The sequence below is a fragment of the Lissotriton helveticus genome, chromosome 2_1 (genome assembly GCF_964261635.1).
Source record: "Lissotriton helveticus chromosome 2_1, aLisHel1.1, whole genome shotgun sequence".
Classification (NCBI taxonomy): domain Eukaryota; kingdom Metazoa; phylum Chordata; class Amphibia; order Caudata; family Salamandridae; genus Lissotriton; species Lissotriton helveticus.
Genome location: NC_136059.1, coordinates 1,806,304,362 through 1,806,327,909, shown reverse-complemented (window position 1 = coordinate 1,806,327,909; position 23,548 = coordinate 1,806,304,362). Strand labels below are relative to the sequence as shown.

Sequence of the window (23,548 nt, the reverse complement as noted above, 5' to 3'; positions counted from 1 at the left end):
GTGGTACAGATGCCCTATCTATGCCTTCCATCGCAGGCCGCTATTGCCGGGTCCGCTGTTTCGCTGAATGGGGTAGAGGGGAGACTACTGCAAGGCTGTGTAATTGGGGTGGCACTGCAGCGCCTGCTTGAAGTCTCCCAGCGATCGGTGCTTAATTTGAGCAGGTGCTCAGCATCTCACTTCTTTCACAGGGCCTGGGCTACAATTTCTGAACCTGTAGGTGGTGGTCTCAATATTAATTGTTCAATTCAAAATAAAAAGAATAACATACATTGCATGGTGAAAGGCTGGTAAATGTTTATAGGCAGGCTGGCATATGCCTGTCCAGGCAGGCATGATTGTGTATCACTACGTTAGTGATGATGTCATCACCTTGATCACAAATCCAAGAAGTCATCGACAAACTATGGCTTGCATTATATTTCCCTAGTCTGCTGCACCCTTCCACTGCCTGAGCCTAAACCTCCCATTGGATAATTGTAGCTGGGGGCTGGCTCATGGTGGAGTTGAGGCAAGGAAGCTGCAAGAGCGCATTTGGAACTTGGGAGTTAGGGCTCTTGAGGAAGAATAAATGAAACTAAGTGTGGACTTTCCACTTGTTGCGTAGCCAGAGCAGCATATCCGGCAGCCCTGCAATGCTGCTATCCTCAAAATGCTCGATGCGGTTGTGGCCCAACAAAACTTTTGTGCGCCATGGCGTCACCAGTAGAATCTGTGCGCTGCACCCCAGCATGGTAATTGCTGAGCGTGAGTGAGTCCAGTAGGCACCACAGCCATACTTACCGGCATTGGCAGCAGTACTGCTGGGGACAATACCTGTGCTGTAGCAGGCAGGATCACAGCAAGCTGAGAAGTGGATGCCGATGCCGTCGCTATTCCTGGACCTACTAATTACAGAAAGCACTAGCAGTGACATGACCTGCTGTGCTCAAGCAGCCGCCTGTTCTGCAATAAACCCAGTCATACCACACTGATTAATATACGCAAAAAAGCATTTTCATTTGGTGTACATTTTGTTTTTGCACTCGGTGTAAGTAAGAAAGTAAAGCACGTCATCTTCCGCTTCTTTAGGAATGACAACAGGAAAACGCAGAGTTCAAAATAGCAGGGACATGTACAGGCTGACGACAGGGGTCACAGGCAGCAGCAGTGTTAGAGATGAGAGACAGCAAGAGTAAAGAGGAGAAGAAACAACAAGAGAGGAGAGAGATAAAACGGAGCAAAGTAGAAGAAAAGGAAGAGAGCAAATCAGATACAAAGAGAAAGCAGCCATGATGTGAAGAAGAAAGCATTAAGAAGAGAGAAGATAGAATGAAAGGATCTGGAGGATAGGACAGACGAAAAAAGCAGACAAATGATAAAATGGAGACACAGCTAATCACTGCTAGAGAGTGATAGTAAAGAGCCAAGATCGAGGGAGAGAGCAGAGCATGGATAAAAGTGAAGAGAAAAAAGGGCAGGGCTAAAATGAATAGAGGGCAAATCAGAAAAACAGGGTGTGACAAAGGTGATAGAAAACAATTCGAGAGGTGAGAGGATAGACTCTTAGAGCAAAGACTTAGGGGACAGACAACAGATCAAGGTTAGAAGATAGAGACTGAAGCAGTGAGATTGTTGAAAGTGGGGCTCACCAGACGAAGACGTGAGCGGTGGCCTCCGTGGCAAAATTTTCAGCACCTGCACTTCTTATTTTACAAATTTAAGCACTGCCCAGCGTCCACTTGCGGGCCCGTGGCGCCTGCCTGTTGTGGTGCACTCATGGTGGTCCGGCTTGCTCTTGTCTAGATGTGCGCTGAGGCATATCTTTGTGCTGCCAGTTCCTCCGCAATGTGTAATCCCTGTACAGTGAGTGTGACCTGCACCGTGTGTTTTGGTGTCTAGAATGTCCCTTTCTTCTTTTTCCTTTCTCTATACTTGTCCTCTTGCACTCTGTTAGCTGCAGGGATTGTTGTGTGGGTTGCAGTTTCCCAGCTGACCAAACTGGAAGGGGAAGCTGTGAGCACACGTCCCTGTGTCATGTGAGGTGGGTCTCTGCACACTCACCTGCTGTGTGTGGTCTCCCCTGCCAGGCAGTTTTCTGCATCATGCGTCTGTAGGCTGCTCGGGGCCGTCAGAGCATGTGGAGCTGGGCATGGCCTCTTGCCGATCAGGCTGCCTGCGGCATCATGAGCTCCCTCAGCGCTCCCAGTTACACGGCGCACCACCCGTTATAAGCGGCAGCGTGCAAGCAGAGGCGCCAGGCTAAGATGAAGCGCAGGCACTCAGGAGGCTGCAGAGCAGCGTGTAATCGGCCACATGGTGAGGGCCAGAAGTTAGTGAGTAGGTGGTGCACCAGTACCTTCGGTGGCTCCCGCAGGTATGTCAGTGATGCTTGAAATGTTGAGGAGAGCTCGGGTGGCTCTCTACAATTATCATACCACGGAGTCAGTGCTGCTGGAAGATGGGCTTTTAGGGCACTGCTCCTGAGGAACTGTGAGCCTGCCTGCCAGTAACTTGCGCTTTCTGAAGGTATGGGAATATTTCTATTGTGTTGCATATGGATTTATCGCAATGAAACATGGCAGCAGATCATCAACCCTAAGCATAAGTACATGACAGTCTCTTCACGATATATAGTGGAGTCACCTCAGGACTTTTGCAGAGCTAATGCTGCCATCAAAGTTGCCTCTGACAGCAGCATGCCCACAACCTATAGTGCACTAAATGTCACAGTAATAGCTCCATCAGTGTGGGTGGCAAATTGACATTTTTTGTCAGATTATGTGGTACTAATCTCAAAACCAGGCTGTTAGATTAGTTTTCAGTGAAACATGGTTTACAAAGGTATACCACTATTTACAAGGGAACTCCTAGTCTCATTTACATTTGTTTCTTTAATAATGCTTATAATGGGACTAAAATCCACACCTACACTTTCAATACCAGCCTACCTGGTCTCTTGGATTGTCCAGTCCTAAGTAACCCAGTTCCATTCTCTCACAAAAATTAAGGAACTTGCCCCTCACCCACCTCTGATTCATGCATGGTATCACACACAAGGTAGCAAGCACCTTAAGCATGTTGTGTTATGGATTTTGTCCTCTTTCTAGGTTTGTTGTCAACACTCAGATAAAATCTGACAGGACCTCTACTCCTTCTAATTCTATTCTCTCAATTTCAATTTTCCATTTATAAAGCCAGGCACACCTGACCATTTTGTTGTCTCTCAGCATTAATGCAAAAGCCAGTTAGAATGTTGAGATTCTAAACAATGTATATGCTCTCAGCTCACGATCGGCGTAGCTTATTCATCTATCTGGACAAAGCAGCATCTAATTACATAGCTTGGGTACAGTGTATTATGGCAATCCAGCAGGGATCTGCAGTAAAGAGATCCCTGTCTTTCGAATAATCCAGAACACATGAATAGTAGCACTTTCTCAAAATGCTCCCTAGGAAAATTACATAGGTGCTGCATTCTAGAACTGTGAAACGATGCTTCTCTTGATATTTAATCAACACTTTCCTTCTTACTTCCTCAATTAAAACAGGAAAACTATGATTCAGATCAAAATCTCCATCCACTCATGTTCTTCTGCTGTGATTGTGGTGGTTGCTTCTAAATCTTTGCTTTATATATTTTTATGGGCAGTTACCACTTCTTGACTATATTTGAGCTAACTAAATGTGATATAAGAATAACTTTGAAATAATGGTAGGTATGTATAACAGATACATCAACACAACAGGCAATAGGAGCCTTTGATCCTAGCATTACACCTTCGTCCATAGGTTTATGAAGCTTGAATTATACCTCCCCAAACCTGAAGAAATTCACCCACTCCTTATATCGGATAACACAGGAAATTTGTGAATCTCTGGGTCTCAGTTCATACATACTATGCCGAGATTTTCAAAGATTTTGTGTAATGTTTGTATCAATTTTTTGATGCAGAGCCGACTCAAAATCCTTTGTTGTATTTACAAAGCAATGCAAATGGTTATTTGCATTGCTGTGTAAAAAAGGAACACGGTACATCGTGATATGATGCCTTGCGTTACTTTGCCCCAAGTAGGTGTTCCATGGGTGGTGCATGAGCGCTCCCATGCCTCCAACTATGGATTTTGGTGCAAAGCCATAGCTGTAAAAACTTGTAGACATATGTGTGCATCAAAATGGTGCACCTACCTGAGGTTTGCATTAATGGGAGAAATATCCTTATTTCTCCATGTCATGTTCTCTTTGATGTTTGGGCATACTGTGGCACGCTTACAAAGATGAAATCTCCTCAAAGGATAGTTGTTGTGCAGGAAGGTTCCCTTGTTCTGTAGTTCTGCTCTCTCCCAGTAAATGCAGAGCAGCAACTTCACTTGCTGCGCTGTATTACATGAACTGGAAAGGGAAAATATGCCCCCGTGTATACTAGTATACTCCTAAAGGACACTGTCCTAGTTCAATTGGAATAGAACTAATCATTGTATTTTGTAAATCAATAAAGCAATAACTCTATGTCATAGGTGAAGCAAACATATTGGTATTGCAAACACGTAACCACAACTAAAGAGACCGATCTATGCCATAGAAATTAAATCTCAAATAATTAGTGGCTGAAGTAGAGAAAGAAACACAGTAGTTACCATAAATTTTGGCATAATCTGCACCATCATTATTTATATACTGTTCTAACCCAAGGACTCCATAGAGGCAGAATGCATCTTAAACTATGGGGCATATTTACAATGAAGTGGAGGAGCGCGGCCGTAGCCTCCTTGGCTTAACACCACGCACCACCACTTCAACAAGCCAGGGTTGCGCCATATTTACAAGAATATGGTGCAGCCCTACATTTCTCCCTGCACTGGCAGTAAATTTAGCATCATAGCGCCAACACAGTCCCCCTTGCACCATAGTGCTAGGGTGTCTGCGTTGAGGAGAAGTTTGTTTATGTGCAAGAAAGTCTCCCTTCCTCCACATAAACAATCTTAAAATGACATTTTGTAATTTGTATGTGTGCTGCATATTGCAGCAGGTACAAAAGGGGGTGGTGATGGACGGAGCTTTCCGAGGACCGGTTTCTGGCATTCCAGCCGCCTTCAGTTGTCTGAACTGGGGTGGCAGAGTGGGCTAAAGAACGGTAATGGATCAAACCCAGATCTTTTGACTGGGTGTGAGTGTTTGATTGGTTCAGATGCTCCGTCCATCACCACCCCCTTTTGTACCGCTTTGGCCGCCATAAGTGTGGCAGGGTATGCTCGGACGTGAGTCCCTTGCCCGCTTTGGCACTGGATTAAAGCAAGCCAGGCTGAAGTCAGCTGTAATGCCAGAAGCCGGTCCTCGGAGGCTTTTTTCCGGTCCAGGGAAGGCATGGCTTGGCAGTTCGGGCTGGACTGTTCCCATGAGGCACAGGGCCGGCTGATTTGCATATAGCCATGTCTGAACTGGGGTGGAAGAGTGGGCTAAAGAACGGTGATGGATCAAACCCAGATGTTTTGACTGGGTGTGAGTGTTTGGTTCAGATGCTCCGTCCATCACCACCCCCTTTTGTACCGCATATTGCAGCATGCATAGAAGTTGCAAAACGTCATTTGTTTTTGCTTGTTTATGTGCAGGAAGGTTCACCTGCAACACCCAGTGCCCTCCCCTTTTACGCTAAGAACAGCATGAAAGGGTGCCTTATTTACAAGGCAGCAGTAAGCCAAGTTAAGTGACTTAGCGCTGCCTTGTAAATAAGGCGAAGCTCCTATTGCCAACACAACGTCAACAAAAGTGATGTAGTGTTGATGATAGGGGCTTGTAAATATGCCCCTATGTCCCTTTATGATTGACTTGTAAACTATCATCGAAGTGCCTCTTACAGGCTCTGTTACTCTCTCTTTTTCCCTTGTAGCCGCTGTAAATGTTGCTGAACTCATGCTCTCTTTCTCTGAACAGTGCTTAAATGCTCCTGGAAACAATGTTCCGACTGTGTGTATATGTATGCCTCATTAAGGCACAGATATTCACATTTCTCCCTAAAAAAGGGCCCAGAAATTGTTATAAGTATCGCTCAAGACCACAGGCATCTAACATTCAGCTTCCTCTGGGCCAGGTTAATAACACCTGAAAAAAGGCCCAATTGAAATTCCACCTAGATCAATTATATAGTTAAAATCTGAAAGTCTGATTTCTGGAAATGTACAAGTGCTGGTAAGTCCCAATACTGCAACCTCATCCATTCTATTAGTTGCATAAAAACGTAAAAAACGTGTTGTTTTGTCATACACCAGAACCGAGTATCCACTCTGCAATCACCTAAAGCGACCCATTTACATATTTTAATTCTAAAATTGAAACAACACTTTATGAAAGATCAAAATGTCTCATGATCAAACACATTTCATGTATAGGAATCTAGCTCCAGATCAGTTGCCCAGAGATGTTTCTGCATCCTTCGGTCAAATTAAATTCCAAAGTTTAGAAAGTTTTCAAATTCATGACTGCATGGCTGTGCTGAAAGCTAAAGTGCAGTCTCTAAATAGTTTTCCACCCAAGTTCTCAAAACCGCAGTCCTTGAAGGACAAGACTCTTAACCAACTCTTTTAAATGAAATTGAAGTTTAGGTAATTAATTCTTATTTAGAGGCGGCATTGTGCTGCCGAAGGAATACAAAGAGCGAGCCAGAAGAAAAACGCTTCAGGTCAGGGAAACACTTAATGCTGGAATTGGATCCAGCGCGCGCCTAGTGAGCTCCCCCAGGGGATGCAGTAATGCTGTGCTTCCATTACATTTTGTGGAATTTATATTTTACATGGCAGGGTCCATGGAGCAGAACCCGACTCCCCAGTGCTGAACTGGCAGACTTGCTTTTGTTTTATATCTTTTATCACTTACTGGAGACATTTTCTTTAAGACTCTACACAAAAAAAAAGCTAGCAAATAAGCCTTTGGAAATAAATTGATTCAAAAGAGGGAATCATGTTAAATGCTGAAGTTACATTTCTTCAATAGACTGCTGTAAAGATGAATTGTCAATTTAGACCAGTTCATTCTGTGGCATACATATAATGCTGCACCAGTTGCGAAGAAAACTTCACTCTGTGACCTTCTGTTAACTGTTTCGCACCAAACTCCCACACTTAGACGACTTTGCATTGGACCGATTTAATTCTGATATGTGTGGCAACTCTTGTCACTGCACATATCATAACTAGGAGGTTTTTTGATAAATGCCTGCAAGCCAAATCTGCCAAAATGTATTGAGGACAAATGCCTAGGGGCAAAACCCTTACGCCACCATGGATGTGTGATATTTACAATATGGTGCACCATGGCGCAAGGCTAGACAAATGCGTCATAAATTCTGATGCATCTGTTGCCGCAAAAGTCAAGCATTGCTGGAGTTATGTTGCAAACACAACGCAACTCCAGTAATGCATGGGGAGGCCTATACTTATTGTGCTGCGTCACTCCTTACGCCCGCCCAAGAAGGAATAAGGTTTCGAAGCAGTGGCATCCTAGATGTGGCGCAGTGAACTCTTGTATCTTGTGACTGCATCACTTCTACAAGGCTTTCTTGCATGGGAACACCCACTCTGCATACATTATACCTGACGCAGGTACAATGTGGCACAGGGCTTTACAATGTGACGCATCTCCCTAGATGCATCACAATTTAAATGAGCCGCAACGTGGTACATTGTTTACGCCTCCGCTGTGTCACAAAAAGTGATGTAGCGACGGCGCAAAAGTGACGCAAGGGGGTTGTAAGTCTACCGCCTAGAATTTAGTGGAAAATCTGAATTTAGGTGTATTATGCGCCAAAATCTGCTTGTTATCGCCAAAAACATGATCATTGTTTTTTTCTTCCCGCGCTTAATAAATTCTGTCTCGGAGGACCCATATTTTATAATGTGTGATAACCAACATGTCTATCTCAGAATTATCCAATGAAGAACTCACAAATTACTCACAAATTAAAAAAAATCTGAATTGATTTGGAGGTATATGGAGCGGACCCTCGGGGGGGCCTGCCTTGAGCCCCCCGATTACCTCACTTCCTGGATTGAATTTGAACTTACCACGTGACGGTCATCCTATCTACCGTCTTAATTTACCCTTAGGTAATCCTTTTGCGAACTTCCACCACCCCCGCCTCCCGAGTAGTCATCTCCCGTCAGCCTGTATGCCCCATTCTGAATTCTTCTTTTTTCTTCTTTTTTCATTACCCTAGTGTCCAGTACCCTTTTGAAATCGGCTGCCGCCTTGTGTACATCCAGAAATTTGAGTACTCCTAACTTCCTGAGTACCCCTTTAGACCACTCGTCTCCCTTTTTTTGATTTACCACTCACCATACCTATCCTCTGGTAAGAAGCGACAAACGCAGAAGACCCGCTATACGATGGTTATATCTTCATTTAATATTCCATCCTTTTATCTACAGATACCCTGCATTACTCTTATAGATTTTTGCCGCCTGAACTAGTCTTCTCGACTTACCTCCATTGCTCAGGTATGACCTTATGCTTTAGACCACCTCATCTATGGGAATTCCATATAGCATTAACGTTGCTCTTTTTACCCTTTCTCTTTAAATGGCTCACTTTCTTTTCTTTTCTTCTTTTTGGTACACTTGCTATCTATGAGAGCATGTAATCTCTTATCGTCTAACTGGGAGCACACTCCCTCTATTTTTAACGGACAACCTTGTATGACCTGGGGACACCTCCTATTTTTTTACCTTTCTGAGCATATCTTTGTCTTAAGTCTGGTACCTGCCGTCACCTGTGTCTTACTTCTAACTACTACCACAGATATTCTCATTACTCTGGATTCTGTATATTTCTGCACATGTCTATCGTATTAGTGCACTTTGGTCTCGTGTTTTATTGGCTCTACAAGCATACTCTTCTCCCTCCTGTGCAGGATTTACATTGTGAGCCCTTATCATTAGGCAGTGTAAAATGTATAATGATGCTTATTGTTCAATTATGACACCTGCATTTGCTTACTCACATACAGATACCCCCACCTCTGTCTCCGAGGAGACACGTGCCCTGATGAAGGTGAGACCTACAGTAGGTCGCACACCGAAACGTATGTCGGCACCACTACAATAACCTGGCGAAGCCTATCTGAACTGTTAATTTATTCATCGACTTATTTGCATCATTATTTGGAGGAAAAAATCCTTTATAGTTTAATATTGTAACATATATTCTGTGATGGTATACAGTTTTTTTGTATTTCTTGCACTCTCTGGACTGCTACCCTCCTGGAGACATGACAACACTGTACCCAGTAGGATTCCCCAGTCTCCTGTTTCTCATCCCATTTAGACCCGTAGGTCTTCGCCCTTGTACATGTTTAGATTTTTACTTAGCTTGATGAGTGGATCCTTTTAGGATCAGGACGCATGTGACTGAATGAGTATGTGTTGGAGTGATTGTTTGAATGATTGTCTTCCATGTTGGTTTATAATTTTCTTTCCATTGTGTTTGTTCTGTCATCTCATGCATTGAAACTTATGAATTGTTTATTTATGAATATTGATTAAAAATTATTAATGTACTTACATCCTATGTTGGTCTGTTGATCTGCTTTCTCCTGGGAGGGAGTCTTACATTCACAGTGACTTTATAAGCACTGACTGACTAAGTACAGGTGGAGATTTGTGTTGTCCTATTATATTGCTATTAAGAATACCGACATAACATACCCAGTAGCTTTACAGAACACCACAACAGGGATTCTACCAAGTTGACATATTGTATCCTAGTTCAAATTGTCAAAACACTGAGAGGGGGTGATAGAGAGAAAACCCTGAGACAACTTGAATGCAGATACATTCTGAGAATGGGTATGAGGAGCCTTGAGGCATGAACATTGATGAGGAGATGTATACTTTTTTTTATAAAAAGGTGCCCATTAGATGTTGTTTTTGCAGAGTGTTTATGAACTTAGAGCTCTGTTGTCTCTGAACCCTTTCTCTAGACCTTGACACTTAATGGTCTGTGCATTTCAGTAATATGCCTTTTAGAGGCTTTTTAATTGTTTAATTTCAACTTGCTTTGTTTGTTACCAAGACAAAGGTTCTAACATTATATGTCTTCTTCATTTTTGTTGTAGGTTATCCAGATGGATTACCGAGATTAGACAGCGAAAGAGCTAAGATATCTAATTTCTTGTTTTATGTTTTTTTACTTTATTGTTACTTTTTTGGCACACACATGATATTTTGGTGCACCTGTCATCTCAAATGGATTAATTTACAGCTATGGTCAGAATTTGCCTATTATCGGTAGCAGTTGTTTGGTAATTTTAGGACGGGATGTCCTCTGTTTATGCATGGATGATTTTGCCCACTGGGGCTGATATTTTATTACAATCATAATTCTGTAATTTTGGTTATACATTTATAAGTCATTTTTTCTTTTCTCTTGTCAGTCGAATATATAATACAAGCTGTCCCAGATCTATTCATTGTGACATAGACCCACTGGGGCTGAATCTATTGCATTTTATTAGCATTTAATGGGACTTGCAATGTATAACTAATGCAGTTGCATTTATTCCAATTTTTGTATATTTATTTATTCAATTTATAAAGCGCGCTATCACCTAGCAGGCATCCTGGCGCTAAAGTGGCTCAAGGTGGGAGCGAGTAAAAACACAGGGACCGGCCACTACGTCTTGGGGAACAGCCAGGTTTTTACACTTTTTCTAAAGGGAAGGAGCTCCCTGAGTTGCCTGATTTCCCAAGGGAGACGGTTCCACAATTTAGCCGTTGCCACCCCAAAGGATCTGCCCCCGACCTGACCTTACGAAACCTAGGAACCTTCACTAATCTTGCCGACGAGGAGCGCAATGTTCTTGTCGGGACGTACCAATCGAATTTTTTGCGCATACGCACAGGTCCTATGCCTTGAAAGGCTTTGAAAACAAGGCAGAGTTACTTAAATTGCATTTATATAGCCATGCATTATAAATATGTTCCAAAATGGCCAACTGTTTTACTTTAAGAGATAGTGCAGAAGTTCGGCCTCTTTTGTATGTCTATTATGTTTGAAACTTTATTTAGTACTTGCATAGTGAACATAGCAGCGTCGTGAACAAGGCTTTCAAGCCGAAACGTGTAGACATTGCCTGCCTTTGCTTTGTGCTTATTAAAATTATTTTCACTTCCACGGAGTGTCATCTCCTGCTTGAGTTTGCTGGAGTTGTCCTATATATCAGTGATGTAATATGTGACGTCATAAGAAGAGCATCACAGCGGTGCAAGTTAAATTTATGTTAGTTATGTATAACTGGTGCATGTAAGTGCATTTTCGGTTTGAAAATAGAAGGTTTTTAAGTGATTTGTTTGCTAATCTTATTAGTTTCGTCACACCAGCTGTAAATTCAATACCTTACTTTACTCTTTAACAAAAGACATCAGTTTAAAAGGAATTGTTATGCAATGATTTGCATCTTAGTTACTACTGCTCTCAACCACTGAAAAGTTATCTTTCCTTTATTCCCTCTTGCAAGAAAACAATATGTTCCTATTTATATACTGTGCATTAAACATTGCTTTTGTAATTTAAATATACTTGTCTTTTGCTTATGTAAAGTGCTAATTCTGCACTAAATAACTATGGGGCATATTAACAAGGACCGGCGATAAATATTGCAAATCGCGCTTAGCGATTGCATATTTATCGCCGGCTAGCTCTGGAATTAATCGCCCGTTATCAACAACGCGCATGGCAGAGGTGATAAAAATTCCAGAGATAGTGTAGATATCGCCGTTTTCCATGGTGGAAAATGGCGATATCCTAGATGATAGGGCCTGTGGTCTTAGCCACAGAATCCAACCCCCATGTTAAGTAACCCTTAGTCAGGAATTTAACAGACATTAAATTCCTGCGTTAAAGCATACTTAATGTGATTTAAATAATCATCCTCTTCCTTGTTAATATCACAAAGCTGCCTTTGCGATATTTTCCCTGGTTGGTTTGACAGCCACGCCTACTTTACATCTCATTAGCAATGCAAAGTTAGGTGTGCTGGAAACGGCTAAGTCAGCAAAACACGCGATAGCGTGTCTTTGCTGATAAGGTGATAAAATTATCGCCGCTTTTTGGCCAAAAGCGGCCGCAAAAGCGGCAATAATTTTATAGCGCCGCCTTGTTAATATGCCCCTATGTGTTTCTGTCTACCTGTACGCCTTCATCCATTATATATATTATATGTGTGCCTTGTTTACGCTGCAGAAAACCCCATCCATAAATAAAAATAATACAGTAAATGTGGGAGAAAAATCAAATACTAAGAATTATAATGAAATTTGCAAGATAGTGCACATGTCCATGTCCTGGGGACAAATTTCTGGGCATCCAGATTCCTCATGGCCTTCTATGGCTGGGTTCTGAAATTTGTTTATAGCTGTTCATTGAATACCAGATGCCCATGATACAGTGATGAAACCTCACTGATATTAAACCAGATCTCCCACAGCTTCTAAATATCGCGAAAATAAAAATAAACATAGAATCTTGAGGAGCGTGGTAAATCTATTAAACTTGTCAGGACACAGCAACACAGCTTGCAGGACATCAGCGGTTACAAATTTGAAACTAGTATACGGGATTGTAAAGAGCCGCATAATGGCTATCTGAGAAAATCTTTCTTTGACCATGCACGGAAATTACACCATAACGCAAATTACCAGACACAGTCAGCAATTTGTCAAGGTGAATGGCATAAAGAGCTGATAAAAGATTAATTATGACAAGGGTGGTGACGCAATAAAGGAATTAAACCTGAACTTCAATAAAGAAATAATTAATCTCAAGGCAGTTTTGCAGTAACCACCGATTCCATATACTGGAAATAAATTGGTGTCTTTCTGAAAACATAAAGACACAGGGTGCTGAAGGCATGGCTTTTCTGAGAAAGGAGTAGGATTAATAGAAGGAGACCATGCCATTGAGCAAAGCAACTGAGTCAACATAATATGTAAATTGGATGCAATATGTTGAGTGAGAGTTTATTAACATTGAATAGGACACAAGTAGAGGGAGAACCTGATTATGGCTGGCGATATGATGGCACCACGATAGAGGTCAAGGGTCAGTGTGGAAAACCATACCATCTATAATTATCCCTGATTTTCTATGAACTTTTATTGAAAAAGTCTAAAAGCTGATGGCACAGTGTTTCAAATGTGTAAATGCCAAGGGACTCAGAGTTAGGTAGATCCCTGAAAATTTGCAATGATTGATTTTGTTGGTTACAGCCACAAATAATATAATTAGGGAACTACGGAGTTCTTGTTGACAGAAATGACAACATGTGTGCTTTGTGTTGAGAGCAATGGAAGATTCCATGCGGTCACCATTGATAGTTCTTTCTCCTGAGAGATTCAGGAACAAAACAGGGTGCTGCTCTGCAGTAATGCATTTCAGTTTCAGTCTGGGTTGGAGTAACATTGCTTAAGGTACTCGTCATTCAGGGTCCCCATTATACAGCGCATGCTTAGAAGGTATAGAATGGAAATGCGGATCGTCATTCACAAAATAATGCTGTTAGCAAACATGTTCTATGTCAGAAGCTGTCAGGAACTCAAGCACTCTAGCACCCTTACTGCTACTGTTCCAAGAAAGACTACTCAGCATCTCAAGCTTAGAAGGTTGCGCCCTCATCTGTGGCTCCTGTTTAACAGGTTGCTCCTGTTGATTGCGCAAACCGGCACGAACTTCATCCAAGATGGCCGCCGTCTATTCAAGATGACACGCTCTAGTCTTCTGAAGAAAGGCTCGAGTTCAAGCCAATCTGCAGCGCGAGCGCCCGGAGAGCCGCGCACTTCAACTGAGGAATTCCGCGTTGACATCTGCGTCTCCCAGCTGTTTCCTTGAAGAGACTTGAATCTGGTCAGACTTTGCCTCCTTTTTTTCCCCAATTCTTCCGTAGTTTTGTAGGGTGTGGACAGCTGGAATTGTGTTTTCCCAGATTAGAGCCAATACGTAAATTTTCGGTGACTTCCCTTCATAGTTCTTACACCCTAATAAACTCTTGAGTTCAATGTTCAAAGACGCGTTGAGTGAATCGGACGTCTAATAGTTTTCAGCCAGCGTTTCAGAGAAAGAATTCCGAGTAAGACACTTCGTCGACTTCTGTGGCAGCGAATACAGTTTCCAGTCATCTTCATCACAGTGAGTCCAGAGAGCTTCTGAGTACTCGACGAAACCAAGTAAGACAGAGACTTCTTGTTTTTGGGTTCAGGACACAGAAGAGATACGTATATATCTAATTGGCTATATTTCACAATTATTCGGGAACCAGAGCATATTCCAACTGCTGAGATGAGCACCATAGTTTTTCAAGAGAGTAACCTAGTGCTTAATGCTGCTTACTCCAGGTACGAAAGTCAGTTCCCTATAAGAGATTTAGAGTAGGATTAGAATTAAGATAAACAACTTAACTGTTCTCTTATCCATTCCAGGTTGTAAAACGTAGAATTGCAGCACTACAGGAACACCTATTCCACCACAATCAAGAGAGAAGCTAAGATTGTGAATACATCAGGTAGAATATGTCCTAATTATGGGTAAGAGAGAGGAAGCCTAAGTATAGGGAGGATAGAATTGTAAGGTTGTTCTTTTCCCCCATCTGCAGGTCAACCAGATCCTTTCTGAATCAGAAAACAGATAAGAAAACGAAATACAAAAGATTCAGAATAGAGAAGGTAGCAGCTCCTTTGTTTGCAAGCAGTCTCTCTTTCTTTCCCATTCCCCTTTCCCCCCGTGGATGCCGGGTACAAATAATTCTGTCTCGGTAACTGTGCTGGGGAATTGGGACTTGTCATCTGCTTCTGTGGAAAAAATTTTGGCACCAAGGTAAGAATACTGACAGAAGCACACGTAGTTGGAACATGACAATAAGAGCAGTACCATAACCAGTGTGTCATGGGCCCTAGCGCAAGGAAGGAAATGCCCCCCCACTCAACTGCTACATATATAATAAAACACAGCAGTTATTAGGGTTCATTGGACCCATCAGGCCTCTGCACCCTGGTACCACTGCACCTGCTGCACCATTGGAAGCTACGCAACTGAAGAAGACTGCTCAAAAATAGTGGCCGTCAACCTTTGGTCCATATTTCCTGGCAGTATACTGTCACAGCAGAGTGATTTTGTGACAAACTGGTGTATAGCTCCATTCTGTTACTGGATGCAAGCACAGAACATATTTATGATGCCGTTCCATGTGATGTAAATCTAAAGATGAAGAAAAGGGTCTCAAATCATAAAAGACTCTAGAGGTGAGGTCAGGTGACTTGTAGAAGAGTACTAGTTAACTTTGGCTCAATTATAGACACACAGCTCAAAAGACTTAACTTCATAAACAAAAGGAGTGAGGGAAATAGACACAAGAAACAGGATACATGAGACATAGGGCAACATGTACACACCTTTTTGTAGATCGCAAACGGGCCGATTCATAGAATTGGCCCATTTTTTAATGCAAAAAGGCTTTTTGGGATGTAGAAATCCCTATTTGTGTTTCAGTAACCTGAAATTGGGTTTGTGATTCGGTATGAAGGGGCATGTTTAGGGCATCCCTTCCTATTACCAAATCGCAGTTGTATTTGTGAATGTTTTGCGAATGACATGTGGTTGCAAAACATTTGCAATATAACCCCAACTTTAAATTGGTGGTAACCCATTCTCAAATGTTTCCCCTTTGTGAATGTTTGTAAGAGCATTTTTTAAGAGCAGGCAGTGGTCCCGTGGACTACCGTCTACTTTAAAAAAAATGAAAAGAACAATTTTAATTTCATTTTTTAAATGCATCCCATTTTCCTTTAAGGAAAATTGATTGCATAAAAGAAAAATATTACTTTATTGTAAAGCAATCACAGACATGGTGATCTGCTGCACCCACCAGGCCACTACCCCTGTGATATTAGTGGTTCCCTATGGGTCACAAACTGAGACCCATAGGGTCACTGGGAATCGCAAATGAAACTCAAAAGAGTTTCATACATGTGAAATAGCAATTTCCTAATTGCGATTCTCAGGAAATCACAATTAGGAACTCACTATTTCAAAGTTTCATACATGTGACCCCGAACCACAAGACAGATATTTAACATACATTTAATTATTAGTTTCAATTTTTTCACTCTGACTCTTCCTCACCTGGTGAACAATAAAATATTGTGATTAGAGAACTGATCTACCAGCACCTTAGCATCAATTCTATGTCAGGAAGCGGAGGCGAGGATTTTGCTAGTCCTTTCTTCCTTTTTATTGACAGCAAGTTAGAAGATTAAAGAAAAAACATCATCCATGAACTACCCTAACCAACATGGCAGCGGTAGTCATGGTGATACAACAGCCAATCAGAGTCCATAGCGCCAGCATAAAGGAATCCCACGTCGGTAGTCCTTCCTCTTTCTTCATTGCTGCCGCGTCAAAGATAAGTCGTTATTTCCCATACTTATTCTTGTGGCGTGGCAGTGGTATTTTCGTAATTGTTGACAGCGTATTTGACTGTTTGATTATTATCCTTTTGAAGGCTATGTTGTTGTTGTTGACGCGGTACGCACTTTGGCCCGAGCGCCTTTGTTGTGCGCGTGCGCGGTCTGCAGTGTTGTCTCTGTCAGACGCTGACCGGCTTTTTCCTCAGCGCTTCCTGCGTTTGAGGAGAACACGCGCTGAGGCATAAGCGCTTTGTGTTTCTTTCTGTTTGCCTCGTTCCCCACACTGACGCTGCTTGTGGCAGCAGGAAGATCGTGTGACTGCATTTTTCTCTGACAAAAATTAAAAATCTGTATTTTTGAGTCAGTCACTTTTCGGCAATTTTAGTCATACAGTTTTACTCTGAAATTGCTTGTGGGTACCTGTGTGGGGAACCACCCCCTTTTTATATAGATTGGGGCGTATTTCTGTGTATGGGTGCCCGTTCATCTGCACAAATGCAGACTCGTCAGGAACTAGAGGGTATGCCTGTTGAATCTGAACAGCCTCCTCAGCCCTTATTGCGCCCTCCTGTAGAGGTTGACAGACTACTGTCTTCGGCTATCGCCCAGGCTCTGGCACCTCTACAGGATAGTGTCAATAAACTGTCAGCCCATGTTTTTAGATCTGGCTCAGGTGTTTTTGGGGACAGTGGGGCTGGGCCCAGTGGTGTACTTCCTGTACCTCCACGCACGGCCAGAAAGCGTGACGCGGGGCACCTGGAAGGCTTCAGTAAACTTGCTGAGGTCTTCCATAAGAGTGCGCGCACGCTAAGAAGCGCACCCTTCCGGGGGGACGACTGACCCGGGAATATTGGTGGTACTTCCACCCAAGACCTTGACCCGGAAGAAGGGTTTCCCCTTGAGGGAGTGGATGACGAGGAAGACTTTGATGAAGAAGATGATGATGCATCTTCTGAGGATATGTCTGACGTTAGTAGGTCTTGGCGCCCTAAATCTAATGTCTCTGAATGTGGTGAAGGTGACTTTGTGGCACCGGATATGTTTGATCCTAATTCTATTTACAGACCACGCTCCTCGGAGTGGGTCCCTAAAAAATCTTCGGCTGATTATGTGGCCGCTAAACTTAGACAGCCCCTTTCTCAAGATGTCAGGCTACGCTTACGCTCTGAGTGTCCTCGCCCTTCTCTTCCCAATAGAGTGGCAGCCACTCCGGAAATTGACCCGAAGTTGTGTACTTTTTTCGCTAAGTATGTTAAAGATCCTAAGAAGGGAATTGACAGGTCTTGGAAGGCTTGTCAAGACAAGCTGTTGGATGTGGTCGGACCTCTAACAAAAATCATTGAGCTTGCCCAACGCTCTAAGGAATCAGGTATGCCTCTTCCAGTGGACGACGTGGCAGGCTGGGCACAGAGGGCAGTTTGTCTCCTTGCCAACGCCAACTGTGCTCTCTCTGCGGAGCGTCGTAGGTCTCTTTTGCTTAAGATTGACCCGAAACTGGGTGAATTATCCTCTTCAGAAGCAGGTTCAGTAGTGCAGGGTACTTTGTTTGGTGATCCCTTTGTCAAGGAACTTGGCAAGTTTGTGGCTACTTTTTCTGCTTTGGACAAGGCCCAAGCTTCAATGAAGAAAATGTTCCCTAAAAAGGTTTTTGGCGGGGCCGGCAGAGGCAGGGGTCGCTCTTCCGGCCGCCAGTACCAACAAGGCCCCAATAGAGGTCAGTTCAAAAGGAACAACGGATGGAACGACGGTCGTCAAGGTTCCTTTTATCCTTCCCGTGGAGGCAGAGGACGTGGTGGCAACCAGTTCAACGCCAAATGATTCAACTGTGAGTTTTTCCATAATTTCTCCAGTACGTCTGGGGGGAAGGATTGCTCTATTTCTTCAGGCCTGGTTACATCTCACGTCAGACCCTTGGGTTCTGGAAACGGTACAAGGCTTTCATATAGAGTTTTACGGTTCCCCTGTTCAACTCTCACGTCCTCGACCGTTGGTTTTTTCTCTCGCAGACCAAGAACTTATAGACGTGGAAGTTCATGCTATGCTGCAAAAAGGCGCTATCTCTCTTTCCTCTCTTCATCCAAACGGTTTTGTCAGCAACATCTTTCTGGTCGAGAAAAAAGACAAAGGGTTCAGACCAGTCATCAATCTCCGTTTGTTCAACGAATGGCTCATTTACAGACACTTCAAGATGGAGGGCATCCATCTTCTGAGGGACCTCCTTCTGCAGAACGATTGGTTGGTACGTTTGGATCTGAAGGATGCATATCTCTCAGTTCCGATTTACCCTCCACATCGCCGTTTCCTGCAGTTCATGTGGAAAGATCAGATCTACGAGTTTCTTACTCTCCCCTTTGGTCTTTCCTCAGCACCTTGGTGCTTTACCAAACTCCTACGTCCTGTAGTGGAACATCTTCGCACCATGGGTTTTCGTCTGATAATTTACTTGGACGACATTCTTTTAATGAATCAATCCAAGGATCTCCTCCTCCATCAACTTCAGGTGACCATAACTACTCTTCAATCTCTGGGGTTCATCATCAATGCCCAGAAATCAGAGCTCATCCCTCAGCAGGAAATTACTTTTCTGGGATTTCTGATAAAGACTACGGATGCGACGTTACATCTTCCTTCTCAAAAGATCTCCAAGATCAAGAAGGAGATTCGCAAAGTCCTTCGTCGGGACCGGATTTCTCTCCGTCTCCTGGCCAGGACAGTGGGCTTACTATCCTCGTCGATCCAGGCCATTTTTCCAGGCCCGCTTCACTACAGAGCTCTCCAAAGACTCAAAGCGTTCCATCTCCGCAAAGGCCTCACTTATTCGGAACTCATTTCTTTATCCACGGAGGCCAGATCGGAACTCCTTTGGTGGCTGGATCACATGGAGGCGTGGAACGGGAAGGCGATTTTCGGATCCCGACCGGATCTTGTGATCGAGTCGGATGCCAGCCGCCAAGGATGGGGAGCCCGGTGCGGCTCCCTTTCGGTGGGAGGCAGATGGACGGCGGAGGAACTTCATCTCCCCATCAATTGCTTGGAACTCCTTGCGGGTTTGTTTGCCATTCGCTCGTTCACGACGAACAAAGTCTCTTGTTGTGTCTTCCTTCGGATGGACAACACGACTGCGGTCAGGTATATCAATCGACTGGGCGGCACCCACTCCAAAGTCCTAGCGGATCTAGCGAAGGACTTCTGGAACTATTGTCTTCTTCGCCAGATTTCGGTCTTGGCAGAGTATCTTCCCGGCGAACTGAACTCTGTGGCGGATTGGCAATCCAGGAATTTCCGGGATGCCAGCGATTGGAAGCTGGATCCTGCGGTCTTTCAAATGATCTCGGAGCTTTAGGGCCTTCCTCAAGTGGACTTGTTTGCGTCCAGATGGAACGCCCAACTTCCCAGGTTCTACAGCTGGAAACCGGATCCGGGTGCGGAAGCACTGGATGCCTTCCTACAGGACTGGACCCGGTTTCCAGCTTATGCTTTTCCCCCGTTTCTGTTCATTCAAAGGGTAGCAGCCCAGGTCCGCAGACAACGAGCTTCTCTCATATTGATCACTCCTATATGGAAAGCTCAATGCTGGTTCCCTTCTCTTCTGGAATTATCTTGGGACCGTCCTATTCGGCTCCCCTTATCCGATCTCATTCTGACGGATCCATTGGGACATCCACACCCTCTGGTTCTCCAAGGCCATCTACGTCTTATGGCCTGGAGGATTTCAGGAGACGTTGGTCTAACGACTCACTTTCGAAAGACGCTGAACTCCTCATTCAGCGAGCTTGGGCCCCGAGTACCACCAAGCGATACCGATCTGCCTGGAACAGATGGGTTCGTTGGTGTGTGGCAAAACACTTGGATCCCGTGGGCTCTCCTGTGACTGAAGTAATTAACTTCCTTGCTAAGCTTTTTCAAGACAAACTTGCTTATTGTACCATCAATTCTTTCAGATCAGCAATTTCTGCGGGTCATGCCCTGGTGGATGGTTCTTCGGTGGGAGAGCATCCTTGGGTTTGCAAACTTCTCAAGGATATTCGACTGTCGCGTCCTCCTGACCCGCGTTATTCTGGTCTTTGGGAAGTAAATGTGGTTTTACGCTTCCTTCTTTCTTGGCAGGATAACGAATACCTTTGACGCAAGGAGCTTTCGGCTAAATTGGCTATTCTCCTTTGTCTCATTTCTTGCAAAAGGGCTTCCGTTGTTCGCGCTCTTGATGTTTCTGCCAGAGTTTTTACCCCGGAAGGTGTTACTTTTACTGTCTCTAGACGTACAAAGTGTAATACCAGGTCAGTATCTTATCCAGCCTTTCCGGAGTCTCCTAAACTTTGTGTTGTTCATTGTCTAAAGACTTATGAGGATGTAACTTTGGAATTTCGTCCCCCGGGCGAAAGACAATTACTAATTGCGATTAAGAAGCCTTTCAAAGCGGTTTTTTCTCCCACCATTGCCAGATGGGTCCGGTGGATTATGTCGGAGGCTGGAATTGACATTTCAAATTTTGGCGCTCACTCCACTAGAGGCGCCATGGCTTCCAAGGCTGTCCAGGTTGGGGGCAGATTGGAAGATATCATGAATGCAGCGGATTGGTCTTCGGATTCAACTTTTAAAAAGTTTTATTTTAAACCAATCCATGAGGCGACATCTTTGATGGTGAGTAAGCTTTAAACAAGCAAAATCCTCGCCTCCGCTTCCTGACATAGAATGAGAAATTTCCTAGTTCACACAAAGGAAAGTTTCAATTCTATTAAGGACGCGGAGGCGAGGATTTTCCCACCCTGGCTTTTTCCAGCCTTCCCTCCCGATCCTATGCAATTCAGACTTGGTTCTCCATTCGAGGGAAGTATATTTTTTCCTTTTTTATAAATGATGTGTTCATTGACTGATATGTTTTACTGCATATTTACTGATTCTATTGCACTTAGTTGGCCCTCTTCCATTGCAATGTGTAAGATGCTTCAGCATTGTTCTGGACGAGCTATTATTATTTTTTCTCTTCCCTAGGCTCCGATCAGAAAACGGACTGAGGCGTAGGAGACTTCTTTTCACCGGCAGCAGCGAAAGAGGAAGGACTACCGACGTGGGATTCCTTTGTGCTGGCGCTATGGACTCTGATTGGCTGTTGTATCACCATGACTACCGCTGCCATGTTGGTTAGGGTAGTTCATGGATGATGTTTTTTCTTTAATCTTCTAACTTGCTGTCAATAAAAATGAAGAAAGGACTAGCAAAATCCTCGCCTCCGCGTCCTTAATAGAATTGAAACTTTCCTTTGTGTGAACTAGGAAATTTCTCATTCCGTTGTATAATTTTATTGGTAATGATCATTTTTGGTGCTTCTACTGGAATGTGCAATGCTCAAAACGCATGTTATTTTATTGCTGGAACTTCTTTCTTTTTCAGTTGTTGTAGCAACAAGATTTGAAGCCAAAAGTAATGTGGTGTCCTTTGTGAGTGAATCCATTCACAGGATTCTGCTATTCCAATATATCAAGGTGGGGCTCAATATCGTATCCATTGAAAATGATTGTTTCTTCTATGAATACATTAAAGCCCTCTGCAAAAACTGATGGCAATAATGCGCACTATCTCTGTGTCGAATACGAGCAGTAGCAAGGCATCGGTAAGAATGACGAAATTAGGCTTGCATGCATATTCTCAAAAGACAAATGCTTAGCTACATAGAACATCACCATGCAAGACGGTTGCCCAATGCACCATGAAAACAAAAGGGTCAGTACCAGAAATTATTGCACCAGTAATACGTGAATCACAAATGGCTCTTTTGGGCTATACAAACTCCTGAGATGGATAGCAGAATTTCCATTTTACGAATTTAAAAAAAAAACTGTGAATGACGGAAATAACTACACCGAGTAAACTTTAAAATACGATTATTCACATACAAAAAAACAGAGCCAAACACGAATATATTCTGCAAATCTGCTGCTTTATTCACCTGTAGGGACGAGGAAGCTGGGCAGGTGGGTTTCCCCGATTCACCCCCGGATTTTCATACAGTTTTGCATTGACACCTTTAAAACGATTTGTTTTACACTGGGACTATCTGCAGTATCAACCACTGTGTTTTACTTGTTCCATTGATACTGGTATCGATCAACGTCTGAAGAAAATCGTTTTGCTTTTCTAATTGTGGGAATAATTGTTACATTTCAAATAGACCTCCTAAGCGGTTTGTGGTTAACCAGGGTGCTACAAGTTATTTGGGTGATCCTTCTGCAAATTCACTAAAACACCCATAATGCACCATAAGAACTCATTTAAACCTTCCTGACATAAATTGTTAAGTACATTAGTTCAAAATGCTTCTCTCTGCAATGGTATGGATTCAAATCATCTAGCTCAAACTCTTTGATTACATGCTACAATGAGGTAAGAATAACTCATGTCTGAGTTAAATACCAATAGACTTCCCAAAATAAGGTAGCTAAAGACGAGAACTTAAGGTATGGGAAGGTAAATAGGCATTGTCTGCTTTTGAAAGGCAGTTGTATGTTTACAGATAGAGATATTAATATCAGTACTAAAATTACTCGTGGTACTAGCCATAAAGCCACCAGTAGTAGTGATAGTAAAATCAGATATTGTTGTGGCACTATGTATAGTGCTTATAGTACTGCTAAAATTAGTTGCGGACAAGTATAAGTGGTACCAGTAGTGATAGTAGTAGTTTCAGGAGTTATTGTAGAAACTGATTTAAGTATAGAAGTGGTACATATAACAGTATGTGTTGTAGTCGTATCTCCACTACTTGTGGCAGTAGAGGTACTTGTAGTAGACCAGTTTGTTAATTGAATTAATAACAGTACAAATATCACTAGACTATAAGAATTAGTAACAGCACTAGTACTATATTTCCTAAACGTGAGTTAGTGGTACCTGTGTTAGTAATGATTACACTTCCAGTATTAATAGCATTACTTTGTGATGTACTACTAGTAACACTACTAGTAGTAATTGTTGACATGTGAATGACAGTACTATTAGCATTGTTGAAAAAGTAGGACCAGTAACACATATAGACTTGATAGATGTAGTAGCAGAATCAGTGGTAGTAGCCTTAGATTTAGTAGTACTAGCCTAGTAGTAGTTTTGCTACTTGTTGAACTGTTGG

General features: G+C 43.0%; 1 protein-coding gene across 1 annotated transcript; it reads left to right on the top strand.

The window, feature by feature from the left end:
• Nucleotides 1-17,385: 17,385 nt before the first annotated feature.
• On the top strand, nucleotides 17,386-18,243 carry LOC144820324 (uncharacterized). Its single transcript, XM_078677897.1, has one exon. The coding sequence runs from the start codon at nucleotides 17,386-17,388 to the stop codon at nucleotides 18,241-18,243; it is 858 nt and encodes a 285-aa protein (XP_078534023.1).
• Nucleotides 18,244-23,548: the final 5,305 nt, after the last annotated feature.